The sequence below is a fragment of the Gorilla gorilla genome, chromosome 20 (assembly GCF_029281585.2).
Source record: "Gorilla gorilla gorilla isolate KB3781 chromosome 20, NHGRI_mGorGor1-v2.1_pri, whole genome shotgun sequence".
NCBI classification, from domain to species: domain Eukaryota; kingdom Metazoa; phylum Chordata; class Mammalia; order Primates; family Hominidae; genus Gorilla; species Gorilla gorilla.
Genome location: NC_073244.2, coordinates 17,147,096 through 17,171,534, shown reverse-complemented (window position 1 = coordinate 17,171,534; position 24,439 = coordinate 17,147,096). Strand labels below are relative to the sequence as shown.

The 24,439-nt window shown below is 51.8% G+C and overlaps 1 protein-coding gene across 2 annotated transcripts in view; it reads right to left on the bottom strand.

Moving 5' to 3' along the window:
- Nucleotides 1-2,145: 2,145 nt before the first annotated feature.
- Nucleotides 2,146-24,439, bottom strand: part of LDLR (low density lipoprotein receptor) — a 44,898-nt gene continuing 22,604 nt past the window's right edge. Inside the window, exons 8-18 of one of the 2 annotated variants that reach the window (XM_019015905.4) lie at nt 24,024-24,149; nt 22,201-22,372; nt 21,888-22,115; nt 19,426-19,544; nt 18,638-18,777; nt 15,391-15,532; nt 15,103-15,255; nt 12,655-12,825; nt 7,902-7,976; nt 6,298-6,455; nt 2,146-4,684 (exon numbers count right to left, since the gene is read on the bottom strand). In XM_019015905.4, the coding sequence (XP_018871450.1) occupies nt 4,649-4,684; nt 6,298-6,455; nt 7,902-7,976; nt 12,655-12,825; nt 15,103-15,255; nt 15,391-15,532; nt 18,638-18,777; nt 19,426-19,544; nt 21,888-22,115; nt 22,201-22,372; nt 24,024-24,149 (1,520 nt within the window). In that variant the 3' untranslated portion in view covers nt 2,146-4,648. The remainder of the gene's footprint in view (nt 4,685-6,297; nt 6,456-7,901; nt 7,977-12,654; nt 12,826-15,102; nt 15,256-15,390; nt 15,533-18,637; nt 18,778-19,425; nt 19,545-21,887; nt 22,116-22,200; nt 22,373-24,023; nt 24,150-24,439) is intronic. The other variant, XM_019015907.4, reaches the window with a different exon arrangement.

The following is a 24,439-nucleotide window of genomic DNA, read 5'->3' as shown; positions in this document are numbered from 1 at the left end:
ACTTGAGGTCAAGAGTTCGAGAATAGCCTGGCCAACATGGCAAAACCCCATCTCTACTGAAAATGTAAAAATTAGCCGGGTACGCGCCTGTGATCCCAGCAACACAGGAGGCTGAGGCAGGAGAATTGCTTGAACCCGGGAGGTGGAGGTTGCAGTGAGCCAAGATTGTGCCACTGTACTCCAGCCTGGGCAATAAAGCAAGACCTTGTCTCAAAAAAATAAATAAAATAAAATGATGTCAGGTCCTTAAGGACAGACAGGGAGATTTTCATTTCTTTTTTGTTTTTTTTTTGAGACGGAGTCTCGCTCTGTCACCCAGGCTGGAGTGCAGTGGCGCGATCTCAGCTCACTGCAAGCTCTGCCTCCCGGGTTCATGCCATTCTCCTGCCTCAGCCTCCCAAGTAGCTGGGACTACAGGCGCCCGCCACCATGCCTGGCTAATTTTTTGTATTTTTAGTAGAGACTGGGTTTCGCCACGTTGGCCAGGATGGTCTTGATCTCCTGAGCTCGTGATCTGCCTGCCTTGGCCTCCCAAAAAGTGCTGGGATTACAGGCATGAGCCACCGTACCAAGCCTTCATTTCTTTTTTTTTTTTTGTAGATGGAGTCTTGCTCTGTTGCCCAGGCTAGAGTGCAGTGGTGCGATCTCGGCTCACTGCAACCTCCAACTCCCAGGTTCACGCTATTCTCCTGCCTCAGCCTCCCAAGCAGCTGGGACTACAGGCGCCCGCCACCACGCCTGGCTAATTTTTTGTATTTTTAGTAGAGATGGGGTTTCACTGTGTTAGCCAGGATGGTCTCGATCTCCTGACCTCATGATCCGCCCGCCTCGGCCTCCCAAACTGCTAGGATTACAGGCGTGAGCCACCGCACCCGGCTTTCATTTCTTATATCCCCTGTAGTGTCCCACAAGCCTACGGCAGAGCGTGGTTCGCACTTAGCACTCAACAAATATTTGTCGAGTGAATGAATAGACGAGCAGGGGACTTGACAAAATCTCCAACTCAGAGAAGCGACAGCAGAGAACACAATCACCAGCTCAGCCATCACAGCACCTGCCAGGCACTGTGGCAGCCCACGGAGATTGCATCTTGCCCGGAGTTCTGGGAGTCTTCCCCTTCTGGGTCCTTCTCCTGGGGAGTCCAATCCACAAACAGATGACAGAAGGGAGCGAGGCCAGGCGCGGTGGCTCACACCTGTAATCCCAGCACTTTGGGAGACTGAGGCGGGCAGATTACCTGAGGTCAGAAGTTCAAGACCAGCCTGACCAACATGGTGAAACCCCGTCTCTACCAAAAATACAAAAATTAGCCAGGCTAGGCCAGGCGTGGTGGCTCACACCTCTAATCCCAGCACTTTGGGAGGCCGAGACAGGTGGATCACAAGGTCAGGAGATCAAGACCATCCTGGCTAACACGGTGAAACCCTGTCTCTACTAAAAATACAAAAAATTAGCCGGGCGTGGTGGCGGGTGCCTGTAGTCCCAGTTACTCAGGAGGCTGAGGCAGGAGAATGGCATGAACCCGGGAGACGGAGCTTGCAGTAGGCAGAGATCGCGCCACTGCACTCCAGCCTGGGCGACAGAGCAAGACTCCATCTAAAAAAACAAAAAAATTAGTGTTGGCCGTGCGCGGTGGCTCACGCCTGTAATCTCAGCACTTTGGGAGGCCGAAGCGGGTGGATCACAAGGTCAGGAGATCGAGACCATCCTGGCTAACATGGTGAAACCCCCGTCTGTACTAAAAGTACAAAAAAAAATTAGCCGGGCGTGGTGGCGGGCGCCTGTGGCCCCCAACTACTCAGGAGGCTGAGACAGGAGAATGGCATTAACCTGGGAGGTGGAGCTTGCAGTGAGCCGAGATCACACCACTGCACTCCAGCCTGGGTGACAGAGCAAGACTCTGTCTCAAAAAAAAAAAAAAAAAAATTGGCCAGGTGTGGTGGCACTCACCTGTAATCCTAGCTACTAGGGAGGCTAAGGCAGGAGAATTGCTTGAACCTGGGAGGCAGAGCTTGCAGTAAGCCGAGATCATGCCACTGCACTCCAGCCAGGGGTGACAGAGCCAGGCTCCATCTCAGGAAAAAAAAAAGAAAACAAAAAGAAGCGCGCGAACAGAAGAACGTGCATCGAGTTTAGACAAATTGGTTCATTTAAGAAATTTAATTGATCACAGTAAGACATTCAGGCTACAAAAACCTTCTATACAGTGGTTTAAAAAGTGACACCCATCTCCCAGAAGCCACTCATACATACACCGGGGACATCATTCTCCCAAAAAGCGTTGCACACAGTCCAGTTCGTGCAAATAATCATCTTTGTACATAAAGAAGAGGCATTTCAGAGGCAATAACCCCCTACACAGGGCCCCGAGAATAGTCACTGAACAAATACAGCAACCAGGGTTTGCAAAAATAAATAGATTTTATATATATGTGTATATATATATATATATAAGTGATAACAGTTTCAACCAATATACAAAGTGCAAACATAACAAACCCCACTATCTGTACAGGGACGCATTTACGTGCTCCAAAACCAGAAAGGCTTATCACGGTTCCCTGCAGTGGGGGGACACAGTGTTTTGTCCCTGGGGACAATCGCCAATCCCTTGTGATATCTTCACGCGGGAGTCTGACGGAGGCTGTCACTGTCTCTCCGGACATCAGTGCAACAGTAACACTTACGGCAATTTCAGAAAGAACCTGAAGTCCCGTCAAACGATCCAGACTGGAGGATTTATTTTTTTTTTTATAGTTGTATTTCTGAAACAGGGTCTTCATCTGTTGCCCAGGCTGGAGTGCAGTGGCTCGATCATGGCTCACTGCAACCTCCACCTCCTGGGCTCAGGCGATCCTCCTGCCTCAGCCTCCCAAGTAGCTGGGATCACAGGCACGTGCCACCATACCCAGCTGATTTTTAACTTTTTGATTTTTGTAGAGATGGGATCTCGCTTTGTTGCTCAGGCCTGGTCTCCAACTCCTGAACTCAAGTGATCCAGCTCAGCCTCCCAAAGTGCTGGGATTACAGGCGTGAGGCACCTGTGTCTGGCCAAATTCATTTTTTAAGAGATGGGGTCTTACTATGTTGCCCAGGCTGGAAAGCAGTGGCATAATCATAGCTCACGACAGCCTCAAATGCCTGAGCTCAAACCATCCTCCCACCTCAGCCTCGCCATGCCTGGCCAGAGGCCATGGGCTGCTGATGCACCGTGCATGGTTTTTTTTTTTTTTTTTTTGAGACGAGTTTCGCTCTTGTCATTGTCACCCAGGCTGGAGCTCAATAGCACAATCTCAGCTCACTGTAACCTCTGCCTCCTGGGTTCCTTAAGCGATTCTCCTGCCTCAGCCTCCCGAGTAGCTGGGATTACAGGCGCATGCCACCACACCCGGCTAACTTTTGTATTTTTAGTAAAGACAGAGTTTCACCATGTTGGCCAGGCTGGTCTCGAACTCCGGACCTCAGGTGATCCGCCCGCCTCGGCCTCCCAAAGTGCTGGGATTACAGGCGTGAGCCACTGCGCCCGGCCTCACCGTGCATGTTTTAAACGCATACCCATCAACGACAAGATCGGGGAAGTGAATGGCTTGGAGGCATTTGCATAGAAGTGGAAGCACTAGGTGGGCGGACATAAAGAAGACAATGGCAGTTCTCGATATTCACGATCACGGCTTTGAAGTCCCGGTCAACCTGCCCCTCTCTGTCCCTGGCATTCATTGACACAGGCTTTCCCTGGCCTGGGATCCCATTCCAACACACACGACAGAAAACAGTGCAAAATAATAACACAAATGCCGAATGTACACAGTGTACAACTCTGAACTGAGAAAGTGCAAGGAGACCACGGGAATGGAAGTGGGTAGGGGTCGGGAGGACGGGCACCAGGCTGGCGTCCTGACAGCCACACCTGGGTGCAGGCCACGTGTCCTCATGGCCAAGGTAACCGGGTGTCTCAGGCACTTAATAAATATTAAGGGTGACCGGTGACTCAGGCTCTGCCTCTGGGAAGTGGCATCATTTGGTGAATGAGTTTGGTCTCGGTGCCACCACGGATTCAGCCAGATCATTTCTGACGCCATGAATCCCTTTCCTGGCTTAAGGAAGGTACAAACCCACCTCGAAAGACACTGGGTGGGTCATGATTCGGGGGTGACAGGGCAAAGGCTAACCTGGCTGTCTAGCAAGGCTTGCATAGAAGAGGTAAACACGTTGACTCCTGAGTTTAGGGGTTCGGCTTAGAGATTGGTGGATGAGGCAGGGCCGGGGGGTCCCGTTGGTGCCATCTGCTGTTGTGTGTTGAAAGCCACTTGCTTCTCTGGGCCTGACATCCCCTGCCCTTTCATCTTCCATGTTTGAGGATTGTGTCACAGTGGAGAGAAACTCAAAACTTCCTGGAGAGAAATGGAGGTGTCATCCTGGTCCCCCCGGGCCTGTTTCTCTTCTCCTTAACAAGGAAAGGAAGAAACCAAAATCCCAACCCAAGCCATTGCATGGGCGCTGTCCGAAGCCTGTTCTGCCTCCCAGATGAATAAATATATAAAACAAAGCTCTGGCAGGCAATGCTTTGGTCTTCTCTGTCTTTGAATAAAACAAGGCCGGCGAGGTCTCAGGAAGGGTTCTGGGCAGGGACGGGACTCCAGGCAGATGTTCACGCCACGTCATCCTCCAGACTGACCATCTGTCTCTGCCAACAAATGGTAAACAGCGGAAACTATCAGTCCAGCATTCAGGAAACACGGCCGGAGACCACCTACTTCTCACCTCCTGGGCCTGGCAGCCTCCCCCAGCCTGATCCTCAAGCATGTTCCCCCATGAGCCGCCAGAGGGAGACGGTGAGTACCTGATTCAGTCACTTCCCACCGCTCTCAGGGCAAAAGCCAAAGTCCTCCCCAGTGGCCCACAAGGCTCAGCACAACCTGCCCGGTAGCCTCCTGCCTTTTTACCCCTCTCTCTGTTTGCTCCAGCTACAATGGCCTCAAACCCAACAGGCACGGTCCAGCCTCAGGGCCTTCGCACAGGCTGTTCTCCTAGTTCAGAGAAGCCTACCTACCCTAAACCCCTTGTCTAAAGATCAAGGCGGGCGCAGTGGCTCACGCCTGCAATCCCAGCATGTGGGGAGGCCAAGGCGGGTGGATCACTTGAGGTCAGGAGTTCGAGACCAGTCTGGGCAACATGGCGAAACCTCGTCTCTACTAAAAATACAAAAATTACCCGGGCATAGTGTTGTAATCCCAGCTACTCAAGGAGGCTGAGGCTGAGGCATAAGAATTGCTTGAACCCAGGAGGCAGAAGTTGCAATGAGCCAAGATCACAGCACTGCACTCCAACCTGGGTGACAGAGAGAGACTCTGTCTCAAAATAAAAAATAAAAGCAAAAAAATAAAACATCTCCTCTCCCTTCCTCCCTCCTGGCCCTCTGGAAACCCTTCTTTGAATTTTTTTTTTCTTTTTTAAGAGACAAGGGCTTGCTCTGTCACCCAGGCTGGAGTGCAGTGGCGCAATCACAACTCACTGCAGTCTCGATCTCCTACCTTAGCCTCAAGCAATCCTCCTGCCTTAGCCTCCCTAGTAGCTGGAACTAGGCGCTCATCACCACACTGGGCTAAATTTTTATTTTTTGCAGAGATGGGGTCTTGCTGTGCTGCCCAGGCTGGTCTTGAACTCTGAGCTCAGGTGATTCTCCTTCCTCAACCTCCCCAAGTTCTGGGATCACATGTGTGAACCACCATGCCGGGCCTCTGAACTCCTTTTTTTTTTTTTTTTGAGATGGAGTTTTGCTCTTGCCTCCCGGGCTGGAATGCGGTGGCGCGATCTCGGCTCACTGCAACCTCTGCCTCCTAGGTTCAAGCGCTTTTTCTACCTCGGCCTCCCGAGTAGCTGGGATTACAGGCGCCCACTACCACGCCTGGCTAATTTTTTGTATTTTTAATAGAGACGGGGTTTTGTCATGATGGCCAAGCTGGTCTCAAACTCCTGACTTCAGGTGATCCGCCAGCCTCGGCCTCCCAAAGTCCTGGGATTACAGGCAGGAGCCACCGCGCCCGGCCTCTGAACTCCTTTTGACTTTCTTTGCCCCGTCACCATCTGATGGAGCTCTCTATCTGCTTATCCAACATTCCTCTACACCACCAAGGCCATTGTCCGCTGACATTCTGAATGAGCACACAGAAGCATTCACCTACTACTGTCCTCGATCTGGAGGGCTGGGGAAGCCTCAGCCTGGTCCCTTGAGGATCATATGCCTCCAGCTGGGAGGGGGCCGCCATGGGCTCTGGCCTTCTAGAGAGGGTCACTCACCGAGGGGTAGCTGTAGCCGTCCTGGTTGCGGCAAATGTGGACCTCATCCTCTGTGGTCTTCTGATAGACGGGGTTGTCAAAGTTGATGCTGTTGATGTTCTTAAGCCGCCAGTTCTTCCACAGGAGGAAGGCCCCCAGGCAGAGGAAGACGAGGAGCACTGTAGGGAGAGGCACGCTGTGTCACACAGCTGCCCCCGAGACCAGAGACCCAGCTCCGTGGCTGGAGTGAAAACACGGGCATCGTACCATAACCTGGACTCTTGGTCTTTTATGTTTGTTTAGAGATCGCCTTGCGGCCTGGGCCTGGTGGCTCACGCCTGTAATCCCAGCACTTTGGGAGGCTGAGGCGGGCGGATCATGAGGTCAAGAGATCGAGACCAGCCTGGCCAACATGATGAAACCCAGTCAGTCTCTACTAAAAATACAAAAATTAGCTGGGCATGGTGGCGGGCGCCTGTAGTCCCAGCTACTCAGGAGGCTGAGGCAGGAGAATTGCTTGAACCCGGGAGGCAGAGGTTGCAGTGAGCCGAGGTTGAGCCACTGTACTCCAGCCTGGGCGACAGAGTGAGACTCCATCTCAAAAAACAAACAAACAAAAAAAAAAAAAAAGAAAAAACAAACAAACAGAAAAGAGGCAAATCTATGCATAAGAATTTTTTTCTTTCTTTTTTTTTTTTGAGACGGGGTCTTGCTCTGTCACCAGGCTGGAGTGCAGTGACATGATCTCAGTTCACTGCAACCTCGACCTCCCAGGTTCAAGCGATCCTCCTGCCTCAGGCCCTCAAGTAGCTGGTACCACAGGCACGTGCCACCTGCCCAGCTAATTTTTGTACCTTTTCTAGAAACAGGGTTTCGCCATGTTGCCCAGGTTGGTCTCGAACTCCTGAGCCCAAGCAGTCCACCCACCTCAGCCTCCCAAAGTGCTGGGATTACAGGCATAAGCCACCGCACCCAGCCTCATAAGTATAAGAAATATCTAACCTGAAGCCCACTGGGTGAGCCACGCCCCAGAAGTAGCTGACTTCTTCTAGATTTCTGTCCAGGATTAGCCACACACAGGGCTGTGACTTTTTAAGAAATAGGAAGTGGGGTACAGTGGCTTGCACCAGCTACTCAGGAGGCTGAGGTGGGAGGATCGCTTGAGCCCAGACATTGAGGCTGCAGCGAGGCATGATGGCGCCACTGCACTCCAGCCTGGGTGACAGAGCAAGACTCTGTCTCTCAAAAAAATTAAATTTCTCTTTTCTTAAAATTTAAGAAAAAAAGAAAAAAGAGATGTGATGGTAACCGAGTTAGGATGAGCATGGGTGAGGCAGGGAGAGCGCGCCTCTCCACACAGCCCCCTGCAAGGGAACCAATTCCCCAGAAGGCACTCAAATCTCGGCGAGGCTATTCCACAGGACCCAGCTCCACATCCTCCATCTGACCCCTTAGCTGTCTGATCTTGTCACTGGCAGCCCCAAGCCGGGAGAGGCCGTGGGGGTGATAAAGGACACCAGTGGGGCTGTTCCCCGTCCAGGAGAAAAGGTGAACAGGCCCAACCAGCCAGGCACATTGCAGGAGGCTGTGACCTGGGGGACGCTGGGGGACCGGCCCGCGCTTACCGATGGGGAGGACGATGGACAGAGCCCTCACGCCACTGGGCTTCTCATTTCCTCTGCCAGCAACGTCGCCCAGAGCTGCAGGAGAGAAGCAAGAGTGAGGCCCAGGTCTAAAGGAAGGCCACCAAGAAATGGAGCAGGCAGAGAACAGTGGTCACGGCAGGAAAAGCGCCCGGCACATCTCCCTGGACACTTGGAGAACTTCCCAAGTCTGCTAGAGGCCACACGGGCTTATTTGTGAGTTATCGAGGTTGCGGGACTCAATTCTGGTTTAAGAAGGTTCTTTTTGGGGGGGATAGAAACAGAGGTCTGGCTATGTTGCCCAGGCTTGTCTTGAACTCCTGGCCTCAAGAGATCCTCCTGCCTCAGCCTTCCAAAGTGCGGGGATTACAGAAATGAGCCACCGAGCCCAGCCTAAGAAGGTTCTTGAGCCTCACATTGATGAGTCTTTAGGGGAGGGCTGCAGAGGCTTTCATTCTAGGTGGTTGACAAGGTCGCAGGTGAAATTCTTGTCAACCTACTTCTGCATTTTATTAAAATGAGCATATTTTGGTCTGGGCGCGGTGGCTCACACCTGTAATCCCAACACTTTGGGAGGCTGAGGCGGGCAGATCACCTAAGGTCAGGAGTTCGAGACCAGCCTGATCAACATAGTGAAACCCTGTCTCTACTAAAAATACAAAATTAGCTGGGTGTGGTGGCATGCACCTGTAATCCCAGCTACTTGGGAGGCTGAGGGAGGAGAATCACTTGAACCCGGGAAATGGAGCTGTAGTGAGTCAAGATCGCGCCACTGCACGCCAGCCTGGGCAACAGAGTGAAACTCCCTCTCAAAAAAAAAAAAAAAGGCCAGGCCCAGTGGCTCAAACCTGTAATCCCAGCACTTTGGGAGGCTGAGGTGGGCAGGTTGCCTGAGGTCAGGAGTTCAAGACCAGCCTGGCCAACACTGTGAAACCCTGTCTCTACTAAAAATACAAAAATTAGCCAGGTGTGGCGGTGGGCACCTGTAATCCCAGCTACTCAGGAGGCTGAGGCAGGAGAATCGCCTGAACCTGGGAGGCAGAGGTTGCAGGGAGCTGAGATTGCACCACTGCACTCTAGCTGGGGCAACAGAGCAAGACTTCGTCTCAAAAAAAAAAAAAAAAAGAAAAGAAAAAGAGGGTATTTTGAAGGGGACAGGGGAGCCACCTTCGGACCCCACAATGCCCAGCATGCTCAGTCCTGAGGTTGAATGGCACAGAAGCTGATTGTCCTGCATCAACTGTCCCAGGCATTATGGGATGGGGTTAACCTTGGTACAGAACCATACAAGTGGACCTGGGCCATTCAACATAAGGGCCCTGGGCAAGGCAACATTTCAAGTCCACTAGAGCCAGGCATGGTGGCTCATGCCTGTAATCGCAGCACATTAGTAGACCAAGGCAGGAGGATCACTTGAGGCCAGGAATTTGAGACCAGTCTAGGCAATATAGCCAGATCCCCCTCGTCTCTACATAAATGAATGAATGAATGAATGGCTTCTTTGCCAAGTTTGAGGAGTCCTGGATGGGCCGGTCTGTGAAGCGATTAATTCTAGCAGTGCCCCACCTCCCCCAAGCAAGAAGGTTTCTCAGCCTCTCCCAGGCAGTTTCCATTTTATCCTGCTTGTAACTGAACAAAGGTTTCAGCTACTCTGGAAAAAAAAAAAAAGAAAAAAAAAAAAAAAAAAAAAGAATGGTCTGAAATTTGCCGATGTGCCATTTTTTTTTTTTGCTTGTTTGCTAAAAGTCTAGGAGCACTATTTCCCAGCAGCTCAAAGCAGTTTGGGCGCCCTCTGGTGGACAAACGAATGACATCCTGACCCACGCCTGGGTCTCATCACATCCAGGGAGGACAGTGAGGCCAAGTCAGACACTCACCACCCCAGCCCCCAAACTAAAGGGGAAGCCAAAAAGCTTAGGAATCTGATAATATTCCTTTTCTTTGCGGAGGGGAATGGAGTTTCACTCTTGTCCTCCAGGCTGGAGTGCAATGGCGCAATCTCAGCTCACTGCAACCTCCGCCTCCTGGATTCAAGCGATTCTCGTGCTTCAGCCTCCTGAGTAGCTGGGATTACAGGCACCCGCCATCACGCCTGGCTAATTTTTGTATTTTTAGTAGAGACGGGGTTTCACCATGTTGGCCAGGCTGGTCTCAAACTCCTGACCTCAGGTGATCCCCCCACCTCAGCTTCCCAAAGTGCTGGGATTACAGGAGTGAGCCACTGTGCCCTGCCCAGGAATCCAATAATATTCTAATGCATTATTTTTATTTTTAGAGATGGGGGTCTCGCTATGTTGCCCAGGCTGGACTTCAACTCTTGGGCTCAAGCAAGTCTCCCGCCTCAGCCTCTGGGAGTAGCTAGGACTGCAGGCGTGCACCTCCACACCAGCCTTTAATATGTTATTTTTTAAAATTTAAATTAATGAAAAACCACCCAATGAACAAAATATCAAAATTTTCAAGGATAGGCTGTGATCTTACACCTGCAAGATTCGGCCTCACTGGTCCACTGGCTCCAATAAAACTTTATTTACAAAAGTAAGTAGCCAGGCCTTGGCTGTAGTGTGATGATTTGAAAAAAAAAAAAAAAAAACAATTTTTTTGGAGATAGAGTTTTGCTCTGTCACTCAGGCTGGAGTCCAGTGGCATGATCTTGGCTCACTGCAACTTCTGCCTCCCAGGTTCAAGCAATTCTCCACCCTCAGCATCCCAAGTAGCTGGGATTACAGGCACCCACCACTATGCCCAGGTAATTTTTGTATTTTTTTAGTAGACAGGGGGTTTCACCATGTTGGCCAGGCTAGTCTCGAACTCCTGACCTCAAGTGATCTGCCCACCTTTGCCTCCCAAGGTGTTGCGAATACAGGCATGAGCCACCAGGCCTGGCCAAAAAATTTTTTAAATTGCATTAATCTCAGCACTTTGGGAGGCCAAGCTGGGCAGATCGCTTGAGCCCTGGAGTTAGAGAGAAGTCTGGGCCACAAGGTGAAACCCTGTCTCTACAAAAAAATTCAAAAATTAGCTGGGTGTGGTGGCTCATACCTGTAGTCCCAGCTACCTGGGAGACTGAAGCAGGAAGATCACCTGAGCCCAGGGAGGTTGAGGCTGCAGTGAGCCATGACGGCACTCTATCACTCCAGTCTGGGGTACACAGTGAGACTGTGTCCCAAAAAAATAAAAATAAAAAAGTTTTGACTGGGCATGGTGGCTCACGCCTGCAATCCCCAGCACTTTGGGAGGCTGCCGATCCTCGGGCAGATCACGAGGTCAGGAGTTCGAGACCAGCCTGCCCAACATAGTGAAACCCCATCTCTACTAAAAATACAAAAATATTAGCTGGGTATGGTGGTGGGTGCCTGTAATCCCAGCTACTCGGGAAGCTGAAGCAGGAGAATCGCTTGGACCTGGGAGGCGGAGGTTGCAGTGAGCCAAGATGGCGACACTGCACTCCAGCCCGGGTGACAGTGAGAGACTCCGTTTCAAAGAAAAAAAAATTTTTTTTAAATATATTGCATTGCCATGTTGAATAGTTGGGTTTTAAAAGAAAAAAAATTAGTTTATTTATTATTTATTTTGTAGTAGAGATAGGGTCTTGCTATGTTGCCCAGGCTGGACTTGAACTCCTGGGCTCAAGCCATTCTCCCACCTTGGCCTCCCAAAGTGCTGAGATTACACAGGTGTGAGCCACCAAAGAATAAATTGTAGGCCAGGTGCGGTGGCTCATGCCTATAATCCCAGCACTTTGGCGGGGCCAAGGCAGGCAGATGACTTGAGGTCAGAAGTTTGAGACCAGCCTGGCCAACACTGTGAAACCCCATCTCTACTAAAAATGCAAAAATTAGCCAGGCATGGTGGCGGATGCCTGTAATCCCAGCTACTCTACATGGGAGGCTGAGGCAGAAGAATCGCTTGAACCTGGGAAGCGGAGGTTACAGTGAGCCGAGACTGCGTCACTGCAGTACAGCATGGGCGAGAGCGAGACTCTGTCTCAAAAAAAAGCCCATGCGTGGTGGCTCACACCTGTAATCCCAGCACTTTGGGAGGCTCAGGCGGGTGGATCACCTGAGGTTGGGAGTTCACGACCAGCCTGACCAACAGAGAAGCCCCTTCTGTACTAAAAATACAAAATTAGCCGGGCGTGGTGGCGCATGCCTGTAATCCCAGCTACTCGGGAGGCTGAGGCAGGAGAATCACTTGAACCCAGGAGCCAGAGGTTGTGGTGAGCCTAGATCGTGCCACTGCACTCCAGCCTGGGCAACAAGAGCAAAACTCCGTCTCAAAAAAAAAAAAAATTGTAAAATTGTGTTAAAACGTTACTGGATTCCTTAGCCTTTTGGAGCCTCTGTAAAAAGCTGAGTACTGAGGAATCCCTCCCTCTCCTTGCCTTAGTCCTGGCCTTTTTGGGCAGATGCCTGAAGCTGAGGCAACGAATGTGCCTTGATAAAATTTTGGGACCCAGACGGTGTGTGGCTGACTTTGGGAACCAGGAGCCTGAAGGACCTGGCCCCTCATATGATTTGGCCCATTTAATCCTTGCAAAGAGGGCAAGGACTGTTATTAGACCCACTTTACAGATAGGGAAACTGAGGGCCCAGAGACACATGGCCCAAGTGAGAGAAGGTCAGCAAGGGAGTGAGGACGACACCTGGACTCCATCTCGTGACCAAAATGTTTGTGGCCACTGAAGGGACCCGTCTCCAGGTGAAGAGGGGCCCAGGGAGGGCCCAGTCTTTACCTTGGTGAGACGTTGTCACTATCTCCACCGTGGTGAGCCCAGGGGTGGCCCCAGGCAGCCGGGAGGTGTCGGGAACAGGCCGGGTGGTTGTGTGCTGTGTCCTTACGGCTGTGGAGCTGACCTTTAGCCTGACGGTGGATGTCTCCTGGGTGGCCACTGCAGCCTCAGCCTCTGAAAGAATAAATAAACGTCTTCTGAGTGCCACGTGCCTGCAGGCCCTTCTCATAGGTGTGCGCCTAATGACGAAAGTCTCAAATGACCTTGGGAGGCCAAGGCAGGAGGGTCTCTTGAGTGAGTCCAGGAGTTTAAGACTAGCCTGGTCAACATGGCAAAATCCCATCTCTATATACAAAAAAAAAAAAAATTAGCCAGGTGTGGTGGTGCATGCCTGTACTCCCAGCTACTCAGGAGGCTGAGGGGGGAGGATCGCTTGAGCCCAGGAGGTAGAGGCTGCAGCAAGCTATGATCCCATCACTGGGATAACAGACAGACAGGATGGCCTGGATGACAGAGTAAGACCCTGTCTCAAAAAAAAGAAACCAAAAAATAATTATTAATAAAATTTTTAAAAAGTCCAAAATCAGGCCGGGCGAGGTGGCTCACACCGGGCGAGGTGGCTCATACCTTTAATCCCAGCACTTTGGGAGGCCAAGGCAGGTGAATCGCCTGAGGTTAGGAGTTCAAGACCAGCCTGGCTAACATGGTGAAACCCCGTCTCTACTAAAAATACAAAAAAATTAGCCGAGTGTGGTGGCGGGCCCCTGTAGTCTCAGCTACTTGGGAGGCTGAGGCTGGAGAATGGCGTGAGCCTGGGAAGTGGAGCTTGCAGTGAGCTGAGATCATGGCACTGCACTCCAGCCTGGGCGACAGAGCAAGACTCCGTCTCAAAAAAAAAAAAAAAAAAAGAAATAACTAAAAAAGGCCAGACACGGCCAGGCGCGGTGGCTCAAGTCTGTAATCCCAGAACTTTGGGAGGCCGAGGCGGGTGGATCACCTGAGGTCAGGAGTTTGAGACCAGCCTGACCAACATGGAGAAACCCCGTCTCTACTAAAAGTACAAAATTACCCAGGCGTGGTGGCACATGCCTGTAATCCCAGCTGCTCAGGAGGCTGAGGCAGGAGAATTGCTTGAACCCAGGAGGCAGAGGTTGCAGTGAGCCGAGATCACACCATTGCACTCCAGCCTGGGCAACAAGAGCGAAACTCCATCTCAAAAAAAAAAAAAAAAAGGCCAGGTGCAGTGGCTCACGCCCGTAATCCCAACACTTTGGGAGCCCAAGGCAGGCGGATCACGAGGTCAGGAGATCGAGACCATCCTGGCTAACATAGTGAAACCCCATCTCTACTAAAAAATACAAAAAATTAGCTGGGCGTAGTGGGACGTGCCTATAGTCCCAGCTACTGGGAAGGCTGAGGCAGAAGAAGCGCTTGAACCCAGGAGGCGGAGGTTGCAGTGAGCCAAGATCATGCCACTGCACTCCAGCCTGGGCAACAGAGCAAGACTCTGTCTCAAAAAAAAAAAAAAAAAAAAAGAGTACTGAAAATAAACACTATGAATATCTAGTTTGTGATCATACTGTTTCTTTTTCTTTTTTCTTTTTTTGTTTTTTTCAGACAGGGTTTCACTTTCTCCCCCAGGCTGGAGTGAAGTGGTGTGATTATAGCTCTCTGTAGCCTTGACCTCCTGGGCTCAAGCAGTCCTCACACCTCAGCCTCCCGAGTAGCTGGGACCACAGGTGTGAGCCACCACGTCTGGGTCATATTGTTATTTGTTGTTGTTCAAAAGGGAGATTCAATTCGCTTGAGTTGAGGCTCAACTGGCCTCAACTGAGACTTTCTCAGAGGATGAGAAAAGTCAACAAAGGGGGATGGGCGCGGTGGCTCATGCCTGTAATCGTGGCACTTCGGGAGGCAGAGGTGGGAGGATCACCTGAGGTCAGGAGTTCAAGACCAGCCTGGCCACCATGGAGAAACCCTGTCTGTACTAAAAATACAAAAATTAGCCAGGCGTGGTGGCGCATGCTTGTAATCCCAGCTACTTGGGAGGCTGAGGCAGGAGAATTGCTTGAACCCAGTGGGAGAGGTAGCAGTGAGCCAAGATGGCACCACCGCATTCCAGCCTGGGTGACAGCAAATCTCAAAAAAAAAAATAAAGAAAGAAAAAGAAAAGTCAACAAAGGGGACCATTTCCTCCCTCAGGGCTCCTGTCAGAAATCAGATCACCTCTTCAGGGGGCCAGGAAAGAGGAAACCCCTCTTTCCATCATCAAAGAGGAACTGGGTAAATGTCAAGCCCGGTGCTGATGTGTCCATCCAAGAAAAGTATGGTTATCCCGACTCATGAGTCCTTACAACGACCTTGAGGTACCCATTTGACAGATGAGCAGAGAGAGGCTCAGGAGGGGGCAGTTGGAGGACACAGGACGCAGAAACAAGGCGTGTGCCGCACCTGTGAGGCAGCTCCTCATGTCCCTGGCCAGCAGCATGCCGTCCGGGCAGGCGCAGGTAAACTTGGGCGAGTGGGGGTTGATCTGCGGGGCGGGGAGGCACAGATACTGGCAGCCGCCATTGCTCAGGATGGTCCTCTCACACCAGTTCACTCCTGGGGCAGAAGAAGCGGAGTCAGGGCAGGAACGAGATCATCAGCTAGACCAGAAGATTCCAGAAATTTCCAGAACATTCCAGAGTTTCCACAAGGAGGTTTCAAGGCGGGGGGGTGGGGCTGACCCACCCTTACCTCTTGGCTGGGTGAGGTTGTGGAAGAGGACCATATCCTCTGGGGACAGCAGGTTTTCGGCCAACAAGTTGACATCGGAACCTGTGAGGCGGTTGGCACTGAAAATGGCTTCGTTGATGATATCTGTCCAAAATACTTTGTCCTAAACAGGCAGCAAGGAAGATGACAAATCCCGTTAAACACTGGGATGAGACACAGGCCACCCTCTCTCCACAACTAGTTTTTTTGTTTGTTTGTTTGTTTGTTTGTTTGTTTCAGACAGAGTTTCACTCTTGTTGCCCAGGCTGGAGTACAGTGGCCCAATCTCGGCTCACTGCAACGTCCACCTCCTGGGTTCAAACGATTCTCTTGCTTCAGCCTCCCGAGTAGCTGGGATTACAGGCGTGTGCCAACATACCTGACTAATTTTTTCTATTTTTAGTAGAGATGGGCTTTCACCATGTTGGCCAGGCTGGATTTGAACTCCTGACCTCAGGCCATCCACCTACCTCGGTCTCCCAAAGTGCTGGGATTACAGGTGTGAGCCACCATGCCTGACCCACAGCTAGTTTTTTTTTTTTTGGTTTTTTTTTTTTGAGACGAAGTCTCACTCTGTCGTCCAGGCTGGAGTGCAGTGGCACGATCTCAGCTCACTGCAATCTTAGCCTCCCAGGTTCAAGCGATTCTCCTGCTTCAGCCTCTCAAGTAGCTGGGACTACAGGCATGTGCCACCATGCCTGGCTAATTTTTGTATTTTTTAGTAGAGATGGGGTTTCACCATGTTGGCCTGGCTGGTCTCGAACTGCTGACCTCATGATCCACCTCCCTCTGACCTCCCAAAGTGCTGGGATTACAGGCATGAACCACCACACCTGGCCCACAACTAGTTTTTAATTGTGGTGAAATACACATAACATAAAATGTACCATCTCGACTATTTGTGAATGCACAGTTCGGTGGCCTTAAGCAGATTCATGCTGTTGTGCAAGTATCACCATCACCACCATCCATTTCCAGAACTTTTTTTTTGTTGTTTTTTGAGACAGAGTCCCACTCTGTCGCCCAGGCTGGAGTGCAGTGGCATGATCTTGGCTCACTGCAGCCTCCACCTCCTGGGGTCAGGCAATTCTCATGCCTTGGTCTCGAGAACCCAGGATTACAGGTGCCTGCCACCACACCTGGCTACTTTTTGTTTTTTTTTTGTTTTTTTTTTTTTTTTTTTTGAGACAGAGTCTCAACTCTGTCACCCAGGCTGGAGTGCAGTGGCGCGATCTCGGCTCACTGCAAGCTCCGCCTCCCAGGTTCACGCCATTCTCCCGCCTCAGCCTCCCGAGTAGCTGGGACTACAGGCGCCTGCCACCACGCCCAGCTAATTTTGTTTTTGTATTTTTAGTAGAGACGGGGTTTCACTGTGTTAGCCAGGATGGTCTCGATCTCCTGACCTCGTGATCCGCCCGCCTCGGCCTCCCAAAGTGCTGGGATTACAGGCGTGAACCACCGCGCCTGGCCTACTTTTTGTATTTTTTGTAGAGACAGAGTTTTGTCATGTTGGCCAGGCTGGTCTCGGTCTCACACTCCTGGACTCAAGCGATCCTCCTGCCTCAGCCTCCCAAAGTTCTGGGATTATAGGCATAAACTGCCATATCCAGTTTAAATCTCTTTTCTTTATAAATTACCTGGCCTCAGCTATTTCCTTTACTGCAATGCAAATGGACGAACACACTTGGGGGGACTCCACTTTTGGCTGTTGGTAATCATGCCAGGAACGTGGGCTTATAAAATAGTGCCATTTCCTTAGAGCAGGGTTTCCCCACGATGGCTCTATCTAGGGCCTGCTACTTCCCTGTTCTGGGTGTTCAGCAGCGTCACCAGCCTCTACCCACTAAATGCCAGCAGTCTTCCCCATTGACTTGTGACAACCAAAAAATCTCTAGAAATTGCCAAATGTCCCCTGAGAGCCAAGATCACATGTGACAGAGGATCACTGCCTTTCACGACTCTCAGTAAAAAGAATACAAACCGCCGGGCACGGTGGCTCACGCCTGTAATCCCAGCACTTTGGGAGGCAGAGGTGGGCGAATGACCTGAGGTCAGGAGTTCGAGACCAGCCTGGCCAACATGGAGAAACCCCATCTCTACTAAAAATACAAAATCAGCCGGGCGTGGTGGCACATGCTTGTAATCCCAGCTACTAAGGAGGCTGAGGCAGGAAAATCGTTTGAACCCAGGAGGCAGAGGTTGTGGTGAGGCGATATCGTGCCATTGCACTCCATCCTGGGCAACAAAGGTGAAATTCTGTCTCGAAAAAACGAAAAAAAAAGAAAACAAACCAGCTGCAGTGGCTCATGCCTGTAATCCCAGCACTTTGGGAGACTGAAGTGGGAGGATCACTTGAGGCCGGGAGTTCAAGACAACCCTGGTCAACATACTGAGACCACATCTCTAAAAAAAAAATACAAAAATCAGCCAGGTATGATGGCACACATGCCTGTAATCTCAACTACTCAGGAGGCTGAGGCAGGAGAATCGCTTGAACCTGGGAGGCAGAGGTTGCAGTGAGCCAAGATTGTACCACTGCACTCCAGCCAGGGTGACAGAACGAGACTGTCTCAAAAAAAAAAAAAAAATACAAAAATGTGCTGGGCATGGTGGTGTGCACCTGTAGTTCCAGCTACTTGGGAGGCTGAGGTGGGAGGATCACTTGAGCCCAGGAGGTTAAGGCTGCAGTGAGCTATGATCCTGCACTCCTGCCTGGGGACAGAGTGAGATCCTGTCTCTTAAAAAAAAAAAAAAAGAAGAAGAAGAAGAAGGAAAGAAAACAGAAATAGCTGGGCGCGGTGGCTCAAGTCTGTAATCCCAGCACTTTGGGAGGCCGAGGCAGGCAGATCACCTGAGGTCGGGAGTTTGAGACCAGCCTGACCAACATGGAGAAACTCTGTCTCTACTAAAAATACAAAATTAGCCGGGCATGGTGGTGGTGCATGTCTGTAATCCCAGCTACTGGGGAGCCTGAGACAGGAGAATTGCTTGAACCTGGGAGGTGGAGGTTGTGGTGAGCCGAGATCATGCCATGGCACTCCAGCCTGGGAAACAAGAGCAAAACTCCGTCTCAAAAAAAAAAAAAAAAAGAAAAGAAAATAGAAATAACTCAGGTCTGAGACCTCCTCCTAGTCACGACAAGTTTTCTGCGTTCATCTTGGCTTGAGTGATCTACACAGTCTGTGTCTATCCGCCACCTAAGTGCTTGCATCTCGTATGTAAGCCACACCTCAAAGACGGCCAAGGAGAAGGGGTGGGCCAGCCTCTTTTCGTCCTCCAAGACGGTCTTCCGGTTGCCCCCGTTGACATCGATGCTTGAGATGGAGTGAAGTTTGGAGTCAACCCAGTAGAGGCGGCCACTGAGGAGATCTAGAACACACAAGCGGATAAGGAGAGGTCACGTGCTGATGCCAGTCCCAGAGGGGCCTGAGGGCCTGGCCACGCTGCTCCGGGCAGGAAGACCCCCCGCCAGGGACCTGGCAGAGAAGCACCTGGAGAGGCAGCTCCAACCACATGTGAGCCTGAACCCCTCCCCTGTGACGCCGTCTCCAATGGGCAGGTAGGGGAGTTGCAGGTCAGAAAAACTTCAAGGAGGCTGGGTACGGTGGCCCACGTCTGTAATCCCAGCAGTTTGGAAGGCTGAGGCGGGAGGATCGCTTGCACCCTGGAGTTTGAGACCAGCCAGGCCAACATAACAAGACTTTGTCTCTTCCCAAAAATAAAATAAAATTAGTCTGCCGTGGTGGCACGTGTCTGTAATCTCAGCTACTCAGGAGGGTGAGGCAGGAGGATCACTTGAGCCTGGGAGGTGGAGGCTGCAGTGAACTACGATTGCACCAGTGCACTCCAGCCTGGGTGACAGACCAAGACCTCATCTCAAAAAAAGAAAAAACAAAGAAAAGAAAGAGGGAAACCTTCAGGGAGCAGCTTGGGCTTGTCTCAGAGCCACCTGGCAACCCCCGTCTGTCCTCCAGCCTGTGCCCGGGCCTGGCTGGGACGGCTGTCCTGCGAACATACCTAGGGTGATGCCATTGGGCCACTGAATGTTTTCAGTCACCAGCGAGTAGATGTCCACACCATTCAGGCCCCCTTTCTTGATCTTGGCGGGAGTTCCCCAGTCAGTCCAGTACATGAAGCTGGTGGGAGGACAGAGAATAGCTGTGAGGCTGGAGGGCGGGGGAGGATCCCAGCCAATGCGTGCAACGAATTCTGGAAGAAAGAGCCAGGCTCAGGCTTGGGAAATAGTCCTGCTGGAAACCCCAAACTCCAAATGTGGTTTGTTTGGGGTTTTTTTTTTTTTTTTTTTTTTGAGACAGAGTCTGTCTCTGTCGCCCAGGCTGGAGTGCAGTGGCACGATCTCGGCTTGCTGCAACCTCCACCTTCCAGGCTCAAGCGATTCTCCTGCCTCAGCCTCTGGAGTAGCTGGGATTACAGGCGCCCACCACCACACCTGGCTACATTTTTGTATTTTTAGTAGAGACGGGGTTTCACCATGCTGGCCAGGCCTGGGAGGCTGAAATCAAGAGGATTGCTTGAGCCCAGGAAGTTGAGGCTACAGTGAGCTATGATCACACCACTGCACTCCAGCCTGGGTGGCAGACTGAGACGCCATCTCGAAAGAAAAAGGAAGAAACACAAGAACACAAGCCACGCGCAATGGTTCGCGCGTGTAATCCCAGCACTTTGGGAGACCAAGGCAAGAGGATTGCTTGAGGCTAGGAGGTCAAGACCAGCCTGGGCAACATAGTGAGACCTCATCTCTACTAAAAATAAAATAAATTAGCTGAGCACAGTGGTGTGCACCTGTAGTTCCAGCTACTTGGGAGGCTGAAGTGGGAGAATCAACTGAGCCCAAGAGTGTGAGGCTGCAGTGAACTCTGATTGCGCCACTGCACTCCAGCCTCAGTGACAGAGCGACACCCTGTCTCAAAACAAACAAATATGAGACCAGAACACACACACACAACACACACATTTGTATCTGAGTGGAGACAGTCTGGGAGTCTCTTTCCCTCTGGCCTGGCAGTTATGTGGCCAAACACACTGGGCCACATGTACCCCACCCATTGTTCTGTGGCAACAGCGAGCATTGTCTTGTTTAAAAGAGATCCAGGGTTGGGTTGGGCACAGTGGCTCATGCCTGTAATCCCCGCTCTTTGGGAGGCTGAGGCAGGCAGATTACTTGAGGCTAAGAGTTCGAGACCAGCCTAGCCAACATGGTGAAACCCAGTCTCTACTAAAAATACAAAAAATTAGTCGGGCCTGGTGGTGCATGCTTGTAATCCCAATTAGTTGGGAGGCTGAGGCAGGAGAATCACTTGAACCTGGGAGGCAGAGGCTGCAGTGAGCCGAGATCACGCCACTGCAATCTAGCCTGGGCGACAGAGCGAGACTCCGTCTCAAAAAATAAAAAATAAAAAGGGGGCAGGGCGCAGTGGCTCACGCTTGTAATCCCAGCACTTAGGGAGGCCGAGGCGGGTGGATCACAGGGTCAGGAGATTGAGACCATCCTGGCTAACACGGTGAAACTCCGTCTCTACTAAAAATGCAAAAAATTAGCCGGGTGTGGTGGCGGGCGCCTGTAGTCCCAGCTACTCGGGAGGCTGAGGAAGGAGAATGGCGTGAACCTGTGAGGCGGAGCTTGCAGTGAGCCGTGATCACGCCACTGCACTCCAGCCTGGGCGACAGAGCGAGACTCCGTCTCAAATAAATAAATAAATAAATAAAAATAAAAAGGGACGCTGGCCATAGCGGGCCCACCTTCACCCGCAGGCAGGTTCTGTTCCATCTGAATGATGCTCTCTTCCCTGCTTTTCCCTTCCAGACACCAAGTGTGCCTTCTCCAGTGTTCTCTGCCGGAAACCCAACATTCACCTCCTGATTGTAGCTGCAAGGACAGTGTGCGTCCCGGGTTGTCAGCACCACACTGAAACTGTGAAATGCCACCTCTCATGTGCTTAGGTAGCAGATGTCGCCTGACAGGTACAGAGTACACCGGGCAGGCGGCAGGGGCGATGCTTCCTGCCAGGGGACACAGGTCAGAGTGTCTTGACCCAGGAGCTGCTGAGTCAGCCACGGGCTTGGAAGATACCATCCTGGTGTCTAACCACTAACTAGTTTTTTTTTTTTTTTTTTTGAGACGGAGTCTCGCTCTGTCACCCAGGCTGGAGTGCAGTGGGGCTGTCTTGGCTCACTGCAACCTCCACCTCCCGGGTTCAAGTGATTCTCCTGCCTCAGCCTCCTGAGCAGCTGGGATTACAGGTGCTTGCCACCACACCCGGCTAATTTTTGTATTTTTAGTAGAGACGAGGTTTCACCATGTTGGTCAGGCTGGTCTTGATGATCCACCCGCCTTGGCCTCCCAAAGTGCTGGGATTACAGGTGCTTTGAGCCACCAAGCCCAGCCCACTAACCAGTTCCTGAAGCCCCTTCCTGCTCCCTCCATTCCCTCTGCAACCCTCAGCGTGGTGGATACGCACCCATGAACAGGATCCACCACGATGGCCCTTGGCTTGGAGCCGTTCTCCCTGAATAACGTTTTCCTCTTCACACCCTTGGTATCCGCAACGGAGACGGTGCCCAGGACAGAGTCGGTCCAGTAGATGTTGCTGTGGATCCAGTCCACAGCCAGCCCGTCGGGGGCCTGGATGTCCCTGCTGATGACGGTGTCGTAGGAAGAGACGCCATGGGCTCTGTCAAGCTGGGTGCTGAGGCAGGAGGAGAGAAGGGCATCAGCGCCAGGAGCCCTCATCTCACCTGCAGGCCAAGGCTGCGGGCAGGGGCGACGCTCACCTGCAGATCATTCTCTGGGACAGGTCAGACCAGTAGATTCTATTGCTGGCCACCTCCGTGTCCAGAGCGACCACGTTCCTCAGGTTGGGGATGAGGCTGGTGTACTCGCTCCGGTCCAGCGTCATCTTCCTGACCTCGTGCCGGTTGGTGAAGAAGAGGTAGGCAATGGAGCCTGGGGACCCGGGGAGTGAGGTCAGGGGGTCAGAGGGGACCCATCGATGGAACCAAGAGTGCCTCCCCATCCCCTTGTGTCACCCTGCAGGGTGCAGCTGAGCCAGAGGAGGCACCCAGAAAAAGAGGGTGGAAAAGACCTCCCAACGGGAACAGGCACAGTGGCGCCCACCTGTAATCCCAGCACTTTGGGAGGCTGAGGGAGGAGGATCACTTGAGGCTAGGAGCGTAAGGCTAGCCTGGGCAAGACAATAAGAACTTATTGCCACAAAAAAAAAAAAAAAAAAAAAAAACCAGGTGGCTCAAGCCTGTAATCCCAGCACTTTGGGAGGCTGAGGCGGGAGAATCAGTTTATGTCAGGAGTTCGAGACCAGCCTCACCAACATGGTGAAATCCCGTCTCTACTAAACATACAAAAACTAGCCAGGTTTGGTAGCAGGAACCTGTAATCCCAGCTACTCAGAAGGGTGAGGCAGGAGAATTGCTGGAACCTGGGAGGTGGAGGTTTCAGTAAGCCAAGATCGCATCACCGCACTCCAGCCTGGGTGACAGAATGAGACTCTGTCTCAAAAAAAAAAAAAAAAAAAAATTAACCAGGCATGGTGGCACATGCCAGTACTCCCAGCTACTCCAGAGGCTTAGGCGGGACGATCACATGAACCCAGGAGGTCAAGGCTGCAGCGAGCTATGATGGAGGCTGCACTGCACTACAGGCTGGAAGATAGAGCAGCACCCTGTCTCTAAAAAATAATAATAGCCAGGTGTGGTGTCTGTAATCCCAGCACTTTGGGAGGCCAAGGCAGGAGGATCACTTGGGTTCAGGAGTTCAAGACTAGCCTGGCCAACATGGTGAAACCCTGTTTTTACTAAAAATATGAAAATTAGCGGCTGGGTGCAGTGGCTCACGCCTGTAATCCAAGCACTTTGGAAGGCCAAGGCGGGCGGATCACGAGGTCAGGAGATCGAGACCATCCTGGCTAACACAGTGAAACCCCGTCTCTACTAAAAATACGAAAAAATTGGCCTGGTGCAGTGGCGGGCTCCTGTAGTCCCAGCTACTGGGGAGGCTGAGGCAGGAGAATGGCGTGAACCCGGGAGGTGGAGCTTGCAGTGAGCCGAGATCCTGCCACTGCACTCCAGCCTGGGCAACAGAGCGAGACTCCGTCTCGAAAAAAAAAAAAAAGAAAAAAGAAAATTAGCCAGGCATAGTGGCATGCACCTGAGGTCCCGGCTACTCCGGAGGCTGAGGTGGGAGCATCAACCAATCCTCCTGCCCTCAAGCAATCCCCCCGCCTCAGCCTTCTGAGTAGCTGGGACCACAGGTGTGTGGCACCATGCCCAGCTAATTTTTTTTCTTTAACCCCTTGAAGTCACTCCCCAGGTTGTCCCTGAAAGGAAAGCCGGTTCCTGTTCCACCAGTAGGGCTGAGGGTTCCGTTAACTGGATATTCCCAAAAACTAGGACATATGCAGGCATCCCCCTGGCAAGCCCAAATCCTAACAGGGCGGCAGACTCCCCTGCCAGAGCCCTCAGCAGCAAACAGCCTCCGGTCAGGGGATATGAGTCTGTGCAAAGTTCAGATGATGAAACTCCCCACCACTGCTGCCTGCAAGGGGTGAGGCCGCCCCCACCCGCCGCCTTCCCGTGCTCACCCACAGCCTTGCAGGCCTTCGTGTGGGGGTCCAGCTGGAAGCCTTCCTCACACTGGCACTTGTAGCCACCCTCCAGGTTCACGCAGAGCTGGCTGCAGGTGTCGGGATCCTGACACTCATCGATATCTGGAAGAGAGAGAAAGAGGCTTGGTGGGGAGGCTCTTCCCCAATGGCTAGAGACGGAGCGATGGGGCCCAGGCCAAAACCCACACCTTCGAAGGCAGCCAGGAGACAGCCCAGCCTCTCGGGAGATGTAATCAAGGAAACAGCCAGGTGTCATCCCCAGTCATCACCTGACCTCATCATTCACCACGGGAACCCAACCAAGAGTGTGAAGCTGTGTCAGCTGAAATTTCTTTTTTTTTTTTCTTTTCTTTTTTTTTTGGATGGAGTTTCACTCTTGTTGCCCAGGCTGG